Raw genomic sequence first — 18,984 nt, forward strand, 5'->3', positions numbered from 1 at the left:
TTAATCATTCGTCATCGTGGACCACACTGTTGATTTTCCTGTCTGGAGCCGGTAAAAAATTCCAGGGTCTGCCCATTATTCCAAATCACTGCCAGAATTTAATGGATTCTTTCTTGGCCCATGTCCCATCTTTCCACCATGTTTCATGGGAAACTGTGCTGGAGTTTTTACATAATCCTGCTGACAACAAAGAAACAAACAACAAACAAATGGACAGAAAATGCAACCTCCTTGGTGGAGATAATTAGCAGAAGTCTCTTCAAAACTATTCAAACCTCTGATCCACCTATACCTGTCTGCTACCATAGCTGCCCTGACACATCAGTGTTATGACTGTAAATACAGGAGGTCTCTGCCTTTTACACAGTGTTTTACATTTCGTGTCAAAAGGTTGGATATGACAGAAAATCTGATGCCTTATGGAGATTGAGAAGGACGATTTCTTCCTGTTTTAAACTGATGATCAAAGTCGTTTCTTTTAATCACAACAAAGATCATGTGACTATTGTGTGACCATGAGAACTTACTGATTTCAAATTGAGCCATGATATTTCCATTGGATTATTACGACTACTGGTGTCAGTGTAGGATGCCTTATAATGTAATTAAGGTTAATGAAGTCATGGTAATGAAAGTCTTGTAGGACTGTTTATATCATGTACCTGACATCTAGCTCAGTCTATGATTGGTGGGTACTGTGCTGCTGCAGAGGCAACGGGGGACGAAGCAAAACAGAGGAGCACCACGGCTGGAGGTGCATTCAGGTACTATTGGTTCCAAATGTTCTGGTCCTATTATATTTTCTCTTCTGGAGTTCTATTTTTGTAAGACATTTGGAGCACTGTTCTGCTCAGTGGTAGAAGTTAATGAGCAAACCTTCTGTGTCAAGTACGTTTATATATATATAGTATGTTTAAAAATGACTAATATGGACAAACTAAAAAACACAGGCATCTTCTCACTGATTAACCCAATCAAGGTGCGGTAGCATCCTCTCCCACGGTCCTTGAAGGCAGCATGCATCCTGCGGAGTTTCGGGGAAGCGCCTGTCAAGCGCGCTCACGCTCCCACGCACGTCCACGCGCAGGATACAGCAGCACACCGGGAGCATCCCTGAGCGGAGGAGCGCTTGTTTCTGTGGAGCTCTGACAATCTGACACGATCACTGTACCCGCCTCCGTCACGTCGGGACACACACGGACTCTGTCGCCGCAGAATGATCCCGGGCCCCGGCGAGCCTTGTGGACAGTGAGGGCCCCCGCGCAGAGAGCCACCTCTCACCCGGCAGAAGGAGACTGGCTGCCCGCGTCTCCTCCAGCGGCAGCCCCGGAGACAGGATGTCAAGTAGCACGGAAGAAAGTCTGTCCAGGGGCGGCGGCTCCGACCGTGACTTGAAGATGGCCTCTTCCAACAACACGTCCCCGGAGGGAGGACCTCCACCGCCGCTGCAGCAGCATGCCCGTATACGGCAGGTAGGTGTCCCGTGTGTCCGCAGCCTCCTTCTCCGCATTGCCCGGTTCCTCCAGCCCGCACCCCGCTGCTGATGCTGTGCGCTCCGGGTGGAGCAGGCAGAGGCGTTGGCGCACCGGTGATCTGTCTCTGATTTTGCACTAACCTGGGTTTTAACGCGCTGCTGATGGAAGCCGAGCTGTGCAGAGAGGATGTTTAGATCAGTGACAGTGCGAGAAAACAGGCCAGTGGTGCCAGTTGTTGTGGCCGTCAACGTAAACAGCAGCGGGCCTGCACTGACTCCACTAGTTACTGGTACAGGCCCCACTGAGTGTTTACAACTTCTGTGTAGGTGCACTGTTTACATGGAGCGTTTCAGGGTGGGCACCCATGGGTGGCGACCGATTCAACCTTCCACCCAGTGACATGGTGCAAGTGTAGGGTTCTCCTGAAGATGAATAGGTGGTTTCTGTCATACATTGGTAGATTCATACAGTATTTTGTGTGTGTGTGTGTGTGTGTGTGTCTGTCACTGTGTGTGTGTCTGTCTCTGTGTGTGTGTGTGTTTACTAAGTGCTATCTCAGTCCACTGGGCTGGGCTGTTTTGCCAGTAAGTCCTTCTGTCCTTGTGTGAACTGAAATTCTGGTATGCAGATCTCCTCTCCTCTTCCTCTCCTCCTTCTCTCCTATCCTGTCCTCTTCCTCTCCTCCTTCTCTCCTATCCTGTCCTCTTCCTCTCATCTCCTTATTCTCTCCTCTCCTCTCCTCTCCCTCTCAAATATTCGTATTGCTCAGATCATGGTCCGTTTTTACAAATTAAACTAAATCCACTGTCACAACTGCATCAGCCTAATTGGAAAAAAGTAAATAGTGTCAGTTTTCACCAATGTATGATTTAAGCAGGAAGATTAATGTTAAGTGTTACCATCTAGATTTGATTGTGTAGTCCGCGGTGTGTGTTTGAGTAAAAGTGAGTCAGGAGATGGTAGATGGTTGCTTCCTGTGTCAGTGCACTCGCTCAGGCTAATGTGATTTCAGTAATGGACTCGAGTGCCACACACACACACACACACACACACACACACACACACACACACACACACACCCACACACCCACACAGACACACACACCTTTTGTCTTTTCTTCCAGGGTGGGGCCACTGAGCTCACATACTTGCAATGATGCAATCAGAAGTTTGTGTATTATCATCTTTGAGAAAATCAAACAAACATGATTAAGTGAACACGTCATGCACTTGTATGCACGGGGACAGGAATAGCTGTTTGTTTGTGTCGGCGCACAGAAAGAAGATGAAGTCCTGCAGGCATCTAGGATGTATGTTCTCTGTAGTGAAAGTGATAAGGAGACTTCTTCTTAAAAGTGGTGGGGTCCCACTTTGAGCTCATCTTCGAACACAGCTGTCCTCTTCAATACTAGATCTGAATCTATGTACATGCAGATTTTACAGCATCTCAAGTATCACATTGATTTTAAATTATTGGATTAGTTACCTTCATGGTAACTGATCCAGCAGCTGAAGTGCTCAGTGGTCAGTTTTCCAGATACTCTTATCGATTTGCTTTTTAAAAACTCAAATAAACACATTTTACAAACGCACCACAAAAGGGCACAGGATAGCATGTGTTCCTTTTGACTGACCACTAAGGTACAGAGTCGTTTTTGGTCGTGGAAGGAGCTCGATTGTTAAGGTTCCACACTAACTCAGGCACCCGGGGGGAACATGGGAATATCTCTTACCACTGCAGAGGCCCATGTTTAGTCCCAAGCAGCCGATTGACCCCAGTGATCAATAACAAGCGGCGGCACTGATGAATGATCGTGTCATCTCTGTTACTCTACTAGTGACTCCTACCGGTTGGTCTGTCCCGCTCAAGCATCAGCAACAATTAAACTGCAGGAATCATACTGGAAAGAAATACTAGGGAAAGCAGAATTTTGACTATGTCTTAGTCTAAAGGCCCGACACACCCACCAGGTTGTGCTCTGCTAGGAAATGTGTGAGACCATCAACCTCAATGTACCATTTACCCATAAGATGAATAAGAAGAAGTGTAAGTTGTATCTTCTTAGAGGATGCAACAGGAGATTGAGGAAGAATGCACAGGTTTTGATCATTTCAAAAGCTGTTTAGGGCCTTTTATTGCTGAATTCATTCTATCGTTTGGTTTTTTGGGGACTTTTGGCAGAACTCCACAACGAACTGATTGACACTGTGAGAAAGCATTTGACTGTTTACAAATCCAGCTGATGTGCACCACTGTTTGCATTTATTCTAAGTCGTCTTTCTGGCCACCTTTCAAATACAAGTCCAATATTCACCCTCTGGTTTGGGTTTGAGTGAAATCTCTGGGTCTAAAGCTCACCGGATTGTTTGACTTTCTTCACCAGAGAGATACTTTGTCTGTCTGCGGTTTGGTGATGGGAAGGTGATGGGAAGGTGATGGGAAGGTAGGACACAGCAGGTGCATCAGAACTCTTCTGGAGTTGAGGTTGATGAGAGCAATGGGACTGAGGTAAAGCTTGTGTGCAGTAAAACTCCATCAGTGAGCTGAGAGGCTGGACGACTTCAAAGAGCTGCAGAGTCGGATGATAAGTCACAGATGATGCAGGCTCATCACATTTCACAACACATGCAGTCATTTCATTCAGTGTTAATATAAAAACATAAATACTTGTTCTATAGAATGGTGTCTGTCGTACTCCAAATGGTTGGTACAAAATAATCTACTGTCTGTTGAGTTTGTAATTGTATCCATGTAATTTGGTTTTATTTTATAATACCTTTTAGTAAGTGTCTTTCCAGAGACACTAATTTGGTTTCTCAGGATCCGTAGACCTTGCTGTGGAGGGTTGTTACTTTTTTCTTTGGAAGACAATGGTCAATTAGTTTTATTTGAATGTCTCCAAATTACCCTGATTAACAGAATTAGAACATTGCATCTCAAAACCATTAAAACAATACCTGAAACACCCCTGAATGAGTTTCCATTTACCCTCATTGTTTTGCTTGGGCATTTGACTACCACCGTTTCATAATATCTGCAAAAACATACATGTATATGTTTGGATGCCATGAAAAACTGAAAAAAGCAGTTTTCTTAGATTCTGTGGGGGAAGTTACTCATTTTGTGGAAGCTTTTTGATAGAAGAAAAATTGCAAGAGATGCAAAACACGAATTGATCGTTTAGGAAAGATTCAAATGTATGTATCTGAAGAAACTCAATGTTGGAGTACAGAGCTCAGTACAGCAATGAGACATGAACCAAAGAGAGAAAATGACAGAGAGACACTGTGATGCTGGGCTCTTTCTTTCTGGTCTAAAAATAATTCCTGTCTCGTGTGATTGTCCCAGAGAAAAATAGCTTCTTCATCGTAGCCAAGTGTCTGTGTGTCCATGTCTCTGTGCTCACTGAACCAGCGTCACTGGGCTTTTAGAAGCTGGCGTTAAGCGATTCCGTTCGCCCCCTATCTGAACAAAACAGAGACGGCCTCATCATGTGTTAACCCCCTCAAACTGTGCCAGTCCACCTCCCTGTGGTTGAACAGTGGATACTCTCAGCTCAGTTTGCAGGGATCAGTTCAGGACTGTAGTGGATTTGATGTCCACTGCAGTCTGATATCGATCAGGGGAATCTTTGCACCTCCAGGCTTCAGTGGAGACATGCCAGTCACTCTCATACCCAAACTGAATCCAGAAAAATATAATGAGGGAATACGGCTCTAGTCTTGCATCTGATGATGACTTGTGTTTAGGACAATTGAGGCCACTTGACTTATTTCTTACTCATTACTTGAACTTCATGATTCAACCCCAACCCGCCCCATTTTCTTTTTGTTTGTCTTCCATCTTTCCTTCTCAGCAGTCTCAATTCCTCACTGCCTGAAAGAGGAGGTTTGATTTTTACCCCAGTTTTCTTCTTGGTTGTCATTTCTATTCATCTCTCATTTCCCTCTACACCCCCCCCCCCCCCCCCACCCCACCCCACCACCCACCCACCACCCCCACCACCCCCTGCGCTCCTCCTCCCCACCACTGGTCCCAACACCGAGGTCCTGATGTGCCAGGAGGTCAGATTTCACTGCAGCCTTTGACATTTCCATCTCTCTGTTTTCCGCCCTCTCTCTCTCTGCGTCTCCTCTGCCCCCCTGTGTCTGCCTGTCTCTCTCTCTCTCCACTGGGAGGGGTATGATGGGACTCTGCAGGAAGTGAGTCTTAATGGAGCCACGGCCTTCATTGCATTACCTCTGGACAGCTGCAGCCACACATACACCCACACATGATTACATCTGCCTTCCACCGCATGATGCCAAATAGGACTCGTTGGGGTCTCTGTGGGAGAAGTTTTACGGGATGTATATGTACATACAGTACAAGTGCACACACCCAAACACACATACTCATACAGCATTCAATAGCTGCATTTACTAGAGCTGTTAGAGCACTTGCCTGGCTGTAAGTGAGAGACCTGTGGATGACCGTAAGTCAACCGCTCCGGTACCTCTACTGACAGTTACCGAATTCCATTAAGGAATAATCACTGACTCTTGTGAAATACCTGCTTGGTTCTGCACTGTTGTGTGTTTCTATGGACCATCTCATTATCAGAAACGCTTGACCGTCAGTTAATATCATGAATCCTCAAACCTTCCTTTGAAAACACTGAGGACATTTGGTGTTAGTATACAGTCGTTTATTTGGACATTCATTGCAGCCATGCAGTGTTCACTGTTGGTGGGAATTTAGGCAACATGAAGTATAAAGTTGTCCAACAATGGGTTGAGTGGTTGAGATATTAGTTAAATATCATAAAAGTGTAAAAAAAAAAAAAAGGGCCTGTTATAAGTTTCCAGAGTCAGAGTTGAGATTGTAGATTAGTCCGTTCATCAATAAGTTAATCAACAGAAAACAAATCGGCATCAGTAACGTTTCCTGGTTCCATCCTCTGATAGCTTTTCCCCATAATTAAATATCATTAGAGGAGCTGAAATCACGGAAAGTGCTGTATAACCCGAGGGTCATCTTCTCTCTGTTGATCTGAACCATATGCTTTGAAGCATTCAATCTGAAGACTTGACTGATATATAAATTCATCTTCAGGTGTGGCCATATTAGGTGTGAAACTCCACCAGCTCTGATGCAACATGCAAGCAACGGTCACATGATGTTATCTATAGGAGTTTCCATACAGTGTAATGGTGATAGGGTGGTGAGAGATGCACTGGTATTCCTGTCCCAGATCCAAACGGTATATTTGGTTACAAGTAACATCCTGACCCTCTGTGTCCTGTGTTGGCTGCTTGGTCCTCATGGTACCTCATGACTAGTTGGGGTGTCCTAGTTATATGTGACACCATCTTACACTGGCCAGTCTTCTCCTGGTGGATGTTTGCAGGGCGCAGATGGCTTCACTTGATGAGTCACAGCTCGTCATCATCATCATCACAATCATCTTCATGTTAATATCATGCTTTGCTTACTTAGACGACAGTCTGAGCACAGAGAAAGTCGAGAGGTGACGACATAAACTGTTGAAACCAGAGTTTATAATGCATAGACATGAATTGACTAATGTTGATGAACTAGCTGCATTAAATGGCCATAGCTGCAGGATGTAATAATTATAGTATAAACTTGATTTATTTAGCATCTTTCAAAACAGTTGGACAAAGAGGACAAATTAATAAAAGAAAACAACAAGAAAAAAAAGACAACACTTAAAATCAAGGAAAGGAAATAAAATAATGCAACATTATTTAAACTCAAAACATAACAATTATGTGGAAGCCATTTCACATTTCAAATGATTTAACAAGGAAAATTACTAAACGCACCCTTGAGCAAAGAAGGATATGTAAAAATAATAAGATGAATCATGCTATACTTCTCATGCTGTACAGAGGGCAGGTGTTTTGCACTGGGGGCAGTGGGAAGCATTTAGGTGTCAATTATTCATCATGGCCTTGTAACTGGGTTCCCGTCAGAGAGAGAGAGAGACAGAGAGAGAGGAGGGTGTGGTCGCTGATCAATAGACTTCTCAGAAGCTCAGCTCACCTTTTTTTTGTGTGCTCTCTCTCTTGTTAGCTCCCTCTCATCATCCCCCCATCTACCCCTCCCTCTCTGCTGCCTCTGATCATGATGGAGTTGAATAAGTGAAGGATTTCTCACAGGGAAACACATCAAAGCTTTTCGCTGTGTTGTTGAGAACAGCATTGCTCATAGCACACACACACAAACACAGAGTGCAGTTTACCTTGTAAAAAACACAGCAATGCCAGTTTTTTTGCCCAGGGCCATTCATTATACCTACATTTGGGATTTGTGTGGACTTTCATTATGTAACACTTCGGTCTAAAATTGAAGATGTTTCCTGTGCACCAGCTCAAACTCATCGTGTTTGCTCCGAACCCAAAATAGGACTGTAAAGTGTGGCTGATAATTAAACGTTTATATTCAAAGACTTTGTATGAAAAATTGACCCCACTTCTCACTTGATTTATAACCCTAGTTAACATTTTCCTATGGTGTTCGTGGTCTCATTTTGCTAGTTTCAATGCAGCATGATAAAAATGTAAATTATGGTTCCATGTAGAGTCAAATAGACGATAAAGTGTGGGACGTGTGGTTGATAGCTTGTACTGTCCAATGGGTGCAGCTTCAAGTAGCAGTATCCTTTCAGTCAGGCTCCACCACCCAAGTATGATTATTAATGGTTTCCAAAAATCAAGATGGCGCTGGTCAGAATGGCCAACTCGAGGCTTGAAAAAAAACAGCAGTTCACCAACCCAGTGGGTGACGTCGCTGTGGGTTACTTCTCCCATCTGTTTCCTTTTCTCTGAGTAATTCTCTCACTCTTTTATGATATGTGTGTCTGTCTGACTAATTATCTGCCTGGTTATATCTCTCTCTCCCTCTGACAGCGTCACACAGCAGCACACAGCATCCCTGGTATGACTGTGATGCAGCAAATTGTAGGTCACACGCTTCATTTCTCATTAGACGTTCAACTGGAAATATGTGACGTCACTTTCTGCCTGAAAATGCTTCGTCATCTGACGCTACATGAGATAATCCAGTGAGTAGAAATACCTTCTCCCAACCTCTAAGCAAAGCTAAAGGGGCTGCAGATTCCTCCCACAGATATACAGATTTGGATTAGGTTCATTGGAGACTCTTAATTGTTAGGAGGTGTGAATGGTGAATGTCTTTGTTTGTTGGCCTGTGATTCGTTGGCGACCAGTCCAGTCCTGGCTGTACCCTGTGGTGTACCAGACTCTTTCGCCCAATGTCAGCTGGGATTGGCTCCCGTTAACCCCCCGCTACCCTTTAAAGGATAAGTGGTATAGATGGATGGATGGGTATTCTAACTGCACACAACAGGGAGGGCTGTTGCTCTGTTTGTGGTCTGGAGAATAATCTGATTTAAGAAATGACCATTGGGGCCATTTGCTTCCATGTATCTGATTTTTTTTTTTAGTTAATTCAGTTTTCTCTGGTATCCAGACACCGTGTGCTTAAAACTCAGTTTGGGGTCTTATGGGAAAGAAATCTCATAACTCATACAACTTCTCACTGACCCACAGTTCAAGATTAGCTACCTAATAACTAATTAGGCAAATTAATGTCTCGTAGCTGAGAACTTTGTGTTGCACTAATCTCTCTAATGACCGCCTGTATCCACATCCACCATATTGAATGGCTTAGATATTTACCATTTACCAGTGCATTAGACATTCCCCATCAATGATGCTGCTGTGGTTTCACTGGAATAGGGTAGTTTATTTTCCACTGCGCCCGGGGCCTCTCTGTCATCTCATTACCAGGAACGACAAACTGACGTCATGTGTTCCCGAGGGACTTGGGCAGCACTTTAAAGAGGAGAAAGAGGGAAAGCCGTAAATTAGTGGGACGGCCATTAGGCAGTCGGCTTCATACCAACAGTCCTGTATCAAACAGAGGAAGCGGATATTGATGGTGGTAACAGGCTTTGAATTCCCCCCCAATAGTTTTAACTCATAACACCTTATAAACCCACTGTCACTTGCAGTAAGTGGACAATGAATTTATAGATATAACGGGTTGCTTCCTCTGCATATTTGGTCAGTTAGATCGTTTTAGAGTGCTCCTATTTTTCTTCTCACAACAAGCCGTGGGCCTAATGGAGCAAAAAGCAAACCCTGCAAGCAATCTGTTAATATTGTACTGGTGTCTGTGTGTAAGGCTGCTGCTTGTCTGTGTACGGAAATGGGCAGCGTTGTTAGAATGGTAGCAACACCGAAGGACGAATGGAGCTCGTCATGTAATGCATTAATGTTGCTGCTTCTATTCCGGCAGGGTGTGGTCTTCTCGACTTTCTCTGTGACTATATGAAGGTTATATGTCCCATCAATACTCCGTCTGTTCCCTCCCAGCTCATTTCAGACCCCCACCACTTCACCCACCACTGTCTCAGTGTCATTACTCCCTGTGTTTGGGTGTGGTCTGATCTGGATCCTGAACCGTCTGCAACCCCCTGCTCTCTATTAAATTTGACACTGTGATTGGGAGAGAGAAAGAGAAGGAAAGGGAGAGAGAGAAAGAGAGGGAGAGCATGTGTGTTGTGTATTTTACGGCTCTGACCTTTCTTCAGCAGTAAAAAAAGACTGCAATATGACTTGACATTTAAATCATATCTGTGAGCCAAGCCATTACTGTCTCTACTCTGGATCTTGATCATTTTTTGTCTGAGCAAGGCAACATTTTTTTTACAGACCTCTCCTTATTTGCACAGACCTCTCCAATGGGCAACATACCGTAGAAATCTTTGCTTTAAATAGGGCTGCAATATCATTAATTATGGCGATATAATTTTCAATATGACAAAGGTTCAATATATATCGATATGCAGCTTACACATTGTGTAAGCACAGTGAGGAGGTATAACACGTAATTGATTTACCTCTGATTTATAACATGTTTTGCTGTGTATAAAGTGTCAGTCTCTGCTCATAAATAAGAGTTTAAAACCACAACCTTCCCCCAGGAGCAAAAATCGGTCTTTACACTAAAACTGGATTGAATATTTTTATTTCCCATGTCACACACATGTGGTGCAGGGTTCAGCTGCAGTCCAGAGTTAAGGTCCCGAAGGGCAAAGGATGTTTGAGTTTGTGTGTGTGTGTTTGTGTGTGTGTGTGTTTGCAATCGTGCGTGTACATATTCTGAGCCTGTGGGCACTGCAGACCTCCTGCTGTTGTCTTGACTGTAGATTGAACAGAAATGTTGCTTCAGCTCTCTGGACTTATCTTTATTATGAAGCCAGCGTCTAAAATAATGTAAAGTGCAGACTGTGTTGCAAATGGCATTTACTCTGATTGGCTGAATGTAAAAATAATTATTAGCTGCAGTGACATGGGGAGTGAAAACTACTAAGACTTGACTGGAATCTCTGTAATACAACATTTATATTAACTACAGAGGCCTGAGCTTTCTTTGGAAAAAAGGATGTGCAGAGAAGTAATCAATGCTCGCCTGCATCTTTGGACTGCATCTAGCGGCCTTTAGAAGAACCTACTCAGTGATGCACTTGTGTTGATCGCAGTGGAAGATGCATTAAAGTATGGAAAGCCTCTGGGTCTCTGGTTTCAGCCTTCAGGTCATCTCTTCTACATCTGCCTCTCATTGTTGTCGGTGAAGTACGAGGGAATCTGGGCTACTGCTTTACTTCTGCACAGGAAGACTTTTCAGTTACTCACTTACCAGGTTAACATTACGCATAATGCATCACTTAAACCAAGCAGCTCTAATGAAAACTAGCCTTTCTCGAATGAGGAGCAGTTGGGACGGGGTCGAAAATTGTTGTTGATGAAAAATGCATGAGCTTCTCCAATTCTAAATGAGTCACCTGAAAACAGACAGATCCTTCCTCCATTAAGATGCATTATACACTGCCAGACACTCATCACTGGCATAACTCCGAGAGTCAGCACTGTGGCTCCATTAGCAGGCAGACGAATCATAAACAGCAACGACGACAACAGCAACAACCAAAACAACCACACCGATAATGACCAAAACAAACAAGACGCTGGTTTTCATGAGCAGAGAGAGAAAAGTAAAAAAACCAAAACAGTGGTCGTGTTTGTTTAAGCTCATTAACAAGTAACACACTTTGCTATACACTCACATGCATATTATAGAATCAATCAATTCATTTTAATTTACTGATAAAGTTACACTTCTTTTGCTTGGTCGTGGACTTGATGTTGGTGTGTGTGTGTGTGTGTGTGTGTGTGTGTGTGTGTGTGTGTGTGTGTGTGTGTGTGTGTGTGTGTGTGTGTGTGTGTGTGTGTGTGTGTGTGTGTGTGTGTGTGTGTGTGCATGTGAAAGCACTTGTGAACACCAAACCTGCAATTTGAAGTGCACGAAGAGGCACGTGCAGGGATCCATGTGCTGATCTCTGCGTCTCTCATATCTGTCTATCATCGAGGCCTAATGGCTCATATAAAAGCTTCTGGATCTATAAAATGGAAAGCAGACCATTAACCCCTCCTCCCCATCTGGGATATCTGCTAAACCAGTAAGAAACAAGAGACTCACATCAACTCTCTTTGGACACCACCCCACCCCACCCCACTCCCCGATGTAATCTGAAACCCAAATTGAGGCACACATACACACACACACACACACTTCCTCAGTTTCTAATGTTTTCCTCTAATCCTCGTTACCTTGGACGAGTGATGGAGAACAGCAGCAGGGGTCATCGATCAGGTTTTGCTGATGCATAGACGTAAAAAAAATGTCACAGTATTGATATAAAGTACAAACTGCGTGAGAACACACACAGTTAAGTGTAGGAAAACTGTTTCAGGATCAGCTAACATGCAAATCAATACACTTACAGTTAAATGTGAAACTCAAGAAGTCAGACAAAGCAGAAGCTGTTGGTAGAAGTTTAGATTTGCTTGCACTTTATTGTTTGTAAAGAGAAAGTTTTTTTCAGTGTTTTAGTCTTGCCAAGCACTAAAAGTGGGACATGCAGACATTTCAAGATTCTGTTTTGGTCATTTTGTTTTAGGACAGTCGAACTTCAGCCTACTTTTTAAGCTGTATTTTATACAGCTTAAGTTTGCCCTAAATAAAAGCAATGCCTGTTGAGTGACATGCATATACCGTCCTGTATACGGCTTTGCTATCATATTGTTTATTCCTCTTTTCATATTTTATATTTATCCATTTCTCTCTTTCATATCATCTAGCATTCTATTATTTTATCTTTATTCTTTAATCTTTATTTTTTAACCTGCCTGTGGTGTTTCCTCATTTCAGATTTATGAGATTTACGATGGGGTTTCCTCAGTTCCCTTTAATATCGTCTTGCCTCGTGTGGGTGGGGTCGGGGCCATTGTTGTTATTGCTTTTATTGCTTTTCAATGTAACACACATTTCGTTTAGTTTTTTTTTATGAAAAGTGCTAAAAACACTTTTTAAAACTTGATAAAATGTTGAAGATACTTAACAATGATATGCACTATTTTTGTATTTTGTTTTAAATGTCATTATTTTAAAGTAATCATTGGAAGTAAGGTCAGATGATAAGTTTTAATTCACAGTAATCGCCGCTATTATTGTTCCCTCATTACCTCTTCTCACTGAACTAAACCATACAGTCTATGAACTAAACCCAATATTTGTAGCTGTTGCCTTGAGAAAACCATGTTCTCTCTGTAACCAGTAGAGGGTGCTAGAGGAGCAGAGCACAGAGAGGCTTGCTCCTTCCAACAGCAGGACCTTCAGGAAACTGAATGAAGCACTCAGGCTGAATGCACTAGGGTTGAACGTTTTAGAGACACCATTACAGTGTGGGGTGATTCAGCAGATCTGTCGCATTCATTATTAGTAGTAGAGAGAAAAAAATGCTGATGTCATTGTTTGTGACTGAGCCGAAGGAATCGTATCAGGCAAAATGTGTGAACATAATAGAGGTGTGAGATAGTGGCCCTGTCCCTGGTGCTGAAATTTCAAGCTCCTACCGTTCGCAGCAGTGACAGTGAGAGACCTTGACATCCGTCTGCTGGTGGCGGAGACACACACACACACACACACACACACACACACACACACACACACACACACACACACACACACACACACACACACACACACACACACACACAAACACACACACACACAAGCTGTCAAATCATATTCCATCAGCCACCATCAGTACTGAGGCTGCACTGCAGTTGAGATTCGGGCCGACCCACTTTCTCCCCACGCAGGGGGAAGCCTGTAACTTGCAGGTGATTGGGAGCCACTGTTCTGTGCTCGCTGGTCCCCCTCTGGACTAAGTGGAGCGTCCCGTCTTCTCCGCTTTCTCACAGAAGGACAGACTGTACCCACCTTCATCATGCTTCTCTTCCTCACCTCTCGTCTTCCTCCTTACTGAGGCCCTGTCTTCATAATTTATTGTTTTAATTTATTCCATAATTAACTTGCTTGTATTTCAACAGTTTACTTGTCACCTCACTGTCTCCTTTATTGCTTCCTTCACCATTTACATAAACAAATGCTGTCTTTCCATCCAAAACAACTCTATGTTACATTTTTACATGTTTATATCTTTCTTAAATGTATTGTTAACAAATCTAAAAGGCAACCGGTGCCAAAAGATAGAAATGACGAAAGTGTTTTGGTATACACATAAAGCTGAGGCCCCCTTCCATTTGACCTCTCACCCCATGGTCGGGGTCTACCATTGACTGCTCAAGCATAATTAAGTAAGAAAGGTGTAACACAGTGGTCCTTTGTTCATGATGCAAGCGGCTTGTCAAATTTATTGTGACGGTATAAGATCAAGAGATCAAGATTCACTATATTGTCATTGACACAAGACAAGTGCACAGTAGAATGAAATTACAATCCAGCTCACGAATGTGATCTAAAGTCAAAGAATAGTAATATCAATAAGTCAAGGGATAAATGCATATGTTTATGCTCATAGAAAAATGAGAAAAAAAACCTTTAACATTTTTTTTATCTTATTTATCTCTCTGGAAAATTCTATACAAAATATTTTGCTCATTCCCTTGTTCGCTCTCCCTGCCCTCAACTATTAATCCACCCCATCCTCCCCCCTCCTCACCCATTAACGGTTCCCTCTCCTCATGTGTCCCTCAGTGGTATATAGACAGTCAGCCGGCCGTTGGCATGCAGCCTCCTAAACCCCTTACACAACACACTCCTTCCTGTGACTGTAGCTCACATACACTCATTAACACTCACATGCATGCACGTGCACATGCCACACAAAAGCACACACACACACAAAAGCACGCACACACACACACACACACACACACACACACACACACACACACACACACACACACACATGCTTTATAGCTACATCTGTTCACATCGAGTGGGGTTTTCATGTGCATCTGGACTGGGTTGTTCCCCGTGGGTATTTGAGTGTGTGAGTGGTTGGGTCTTACGTTCGTCACTCACTCATCCTTTTTCAGTTCATCATCTCCTGCCCTGTTTCATGTTTGCACACACGAATGTGACTTTCATTTTGGATGTGTGGACGTTTGTGAGAATATGAGCATCCAGTAGCTGTTTCCTGGCCAAATGCGGAGATGACTCCAAGAACAGAAATTGGAAGAAGAGGATAAGGGAAAGCATAATCAAGTCACCAGTCTGTTTCCAGATGATAATTTTTGGAGCTAAAATACCTCTTTAGCAAGTTTTTGTTTATTTTATATCATATTGTGTTTTTAGTTGAGGAGTTTGGGTGAACACTTGAAGTCTGCAGGAGAATTAAGGTGCATGTCAGGGAAGGACATTTCTAAGTTAACAAAGTAAAACTTCAGCACCTTGTGAAATCATTTTTTGAGACAAACAGAGGTAGAAAAGTGAGGTCATGGCTCACGCTGCAGCCCACCTGAAGAAAGCTCGAGACCTCGAGCAACACCCAGAGTACTGCGCTCTTCAAAAAGCCAGGGAGAGGAGGAGGCGGCATCGAGAAAGAGCTGAGCGAAAGCGGCTGGTAAAACAAAATCACATTCACTCATAATTTGTTTTGTGTACTGTGCTTAGTACCATATTATGACTTTTTGTGAGTGTGGGATGTGAATGTGGTCGACCTTTCATGCTGGTGCGGCTGCTGTCCCGCTGTCCTCCTACATGGTTTATCAATGTAACAGGAGGAAGATGGATGATAGTGAAGTTGGTGATAGATATGGACTCAAGCTCAGTGGGAGTTTACATTCAGGTGGTATTGGACCTTTTATGGACCAAATCTTATTTGAAATAAAACTCATGTGAAAAAGTCCCATGTTTATCAAAGCTAAAGAAATAGTTTGTTCCTTGGAGTTTTTATTTCCTCAAGGGAATATAAGTAAAGGTATATCTTATCTGATCCGATCTTATCTTAACCTTAAGCATCTAACCCTTTAAAACATGGTTTTGAGCTGTTGTACTTTTCACTGTCACCTGAAATTGATATCACTGTCTGATTAGGCACCAATTATTTAGTCTATAAGCATGTAATCACTAGCACTAATAATGGTGAATAAATCATTTACTAACTGTACAGATCAGCTTTAAGCCATTAATCAAAAACAACTTTTGGGATGCCAGATTGTGGGGAATCATCCTCCAAAATGGCTCTTTGTAGTCACTTGAATTCATGAGGCAGACCCCTCACACCGTTGAGTCTGTAGTTGTATATGTTAGAAATTTATTAAACTAGGGCTCCATCCTCATCCAGAGGTAGTGTGTGAGTATATTTGGTTGTTTAATACTGAGAATGGTTTGAAAAGAATAAAAAAGTCGTTAAACGCTGCTGCTGATGAGATCTCTGTAATACTGAATTCCGTGTCAGCATGGACGTAGACACAGTCCAGTGTATAATCCAGTAGCTTTCATCACAGGAGCGACTGCAGGTCAATCTATACAAATCCTGTACAGAACACAGATTACAGCTGGTTTCTAATCAATCCAATCTCTGTTAGTGCAGTGTGCTTGGCGGAGAGATGAATGAGACAGCAGGGAAAGCACAAATGACTAAAAACCTGACACACACACACACACTCACACACACACACTCACACATAACACTGACATATTTACTAGAAAACTTGAGGCAAACATTTGTGAAATCAGTGCCTAGTAATTGTAGCTTTACTTGACAGCAGAGTTGTCTTCAGATGTGTTTCAACAGTCAGTCAGTTGACAATTCTGCTTACGTTTATGACAGAGGGTCAATTGTTTACATCAAAGAGGCATGTCAACAAGTTATGAACCAGTATGTGGAATATTAGCTCAGATAAAACATTCTGAACCACGTGTACATGACGTAACATTTTCTAAATTCCTTTAATGATGACCAAAGGAATCTGTGTGAGGTTGTAAAGTTAGTGACAATTGACCCGACTACAGTGTCTGGGTTCCTGCTTGTATCACTCCATCATGAGCCTCGGCTTTCCTGGAGAGCAGGGCAGGCCAAGCGCTCTCCCTCCAGACTCGAACCCAGCTGTCGTGCACCCCACCCTGGACACACTCATCAGGGATTGGTGTCTTCTTGATAAAATGGAGAATGGGGAAAGGTAAAAATAGCCACGGCGGAGACACAGCAAGGGTTAAATGTTTATGGTAGCAGTTGTTCTTCTCCGAACAGAGTGGAGAGAAAGACTGGGCCTCGGCTCTCGCACTAAGACAGAGCCAGAAGTGTGTGAAGCTGAGGAGTTTTGGCTGGGCAAAGGGATACAAGTGGACAGAGAGGGGATGTAGTGGTGGTAATGGCGAAGTAAGTGAGATTTGTGGTGGCATTAATTATGTTTGGACCGAAGACAAGAACACATTTAATAGGCTGTAAGATTGCTTGATGCAGCCAAACGACAGGAAGCGAGCTGGAGAGGCTTTTATCCGAGGACACAAAGTGAGAAACCCACGAGCACTGGACTTTACTGGACCGAACAGCACCAGACAGTCTTAAAGTGAGAGAGGAAAGACCCCTGTTTTAAGAAGTAACCATGGGAAATGCAGCATCATGTGAGGTGTGTGGATCAGATAGAACGTTAAGGACCACTGGGAGTGGCAGGAGTTTAAACCAACACTCTGACTACTACGGATCTGCTGACTCTGGATCTGAAGTTGATGATTCGCTGGTAAGAAGTGGAGAAGGAGAAGCAAAGTTCTGATGATGTTTGTAGTTTGCTACATGTGCTGCCGGTACAACCAAGAATAATTCAAGAATAATTTCTTTGCAGGTGATGTTGTGGTGTGTGTGTGTGTGCATTCATGTATTTTCCTGACTGTGTGTGTGTGTGTGTGTGTGTGTGTGTGTGTGTGTGTGTGTGTGTGTGTGTGTGTGTGTGTGTGTGTGTGTGTGTGTGTGTGTGTGTGTGTGTGTGTGTGTGTGTGTGTGTGTGTGTGTGTGTGTGTGTGTGTGTGTGTGTGTGTGTCAGGTGACATCTCACGTAGGGCATTTGACCCTTGGTTCTACTCAGCCACACAACATGGAGTTTGTGCTGATCCTGCCAGTTAGCAGCCAGTGGTGTCTGACTGACGTGTTCTGTCTTAACCTCATCAGAAAGAGGTTAAATCCTTGCCAACACAGACAAACTAATACACTCCTCCTCTGCTGAAATCATTTGAGTCATTACTTTAGCACAAGTGTCAACAAATCCCTTCTGTCATTCTGGCAGTTGTGAGGATTTGCTGCTTTTCTTTGGTTGAAGAGACAATAAACTGAATAGCTTTGGGTTTTTGAGCATTGTTCATACAAAACAATGTTTTTATTCACATTCATTTGAGCTCTTGGGGGCATTTAACACTTAAATAACACAAAAAGAATAACAGAATAACGGATACATTTTTATCAGTGCATCTGGGCAGCATACAAATAAAAACAGTCATGCAAAACTGTTACATATTAGTAGTGTTTAATTTGTGAAACTTTTAAATTTTGTTGTGGTCTCACTATGCTCTCAGTTTTTATAAAAATAACTCTTCTATTTTAAGACATATTCCTCTTATAACTCTGAGGTATTTGGTGGATTTAAAATGTGCTCGCAAAGAATATTCTTCATCATATTGTTGTTTTACTGTTAGATTAAATTTTTATCTCTATAATCTGTTGGGCTCTAAACTGTCATTCTTTGCTGGGGGGATATTTCTGGTTACCACTGTGAGTTGTGTTACAGTAAATACTTTGAGGAGGGCTCAGGTTGTCTTGAGGAGAGTTAAAAGCTGAAATTGAATCCAGGTCAGAGGATGAGGCCCCTTAGATGTGTTTCTTCTGTTACATACAGAGCTAGGTCAACATTCTCCAGGAGTTTAGTGTAAAACTTTTAAATTTAAATTCAGTGAGTCATTATGCATAAATGCAACACAACATAGTGTGTGTGTGTGTGTGTGTGTGTGTGTGTGTGTGTGTGTGTGTGTGTGTGTGTGTGTGTGTGTGTGTGTGTGTGTGTGTGTGTGTGTGTGTGTGTGTGTGTGTGTGTGTGTGTGTGTGTGTGTCTC

General features: G+C 42.9%; 1 protein-coding gene across 1 annotated transcript in view; it reads left to right on the plus strand.

Moving 5' to 3' along the window:
- The first annotated feature begins 1,079 nt into the window (after positions 1-1,079).
- ank2a (ankyrin 2a, neuronal) overlaps positions 1,080-18,984 on the plus strand; it is a 75,900-nt gene continuing 57,995 nt past the window's right edge. Inside the window, exon 1 of the mRNA XM_047342100.1 lies at positions 1,080-1,472. Coding sequence (XP_047198056.1) covers positions 1,338-1,472 — 135 coding nt within the window. The 5' untranslated portion in view covers positions 1,080-1,337. The remainder of the gene's footprint in view (positions 1,473-18,984) is intronic.

Source organism: Hippoglossus stenolepis, chromosome 2 (genome assembly GCF_022539355.2).
Source record: "Hippoglossus stenolepis isolate QCI-W04-F060 chromosome 2, HSTE1.2, whole genome shotgun sequence".
Classification (NCBI taxonomy): Eukaryota; Metazoa; Chordata; class Actinopteri; order Pleuronectiformes; family Pleuronectidae; genus Hippoglossus; species Hippoglossus stenolepis.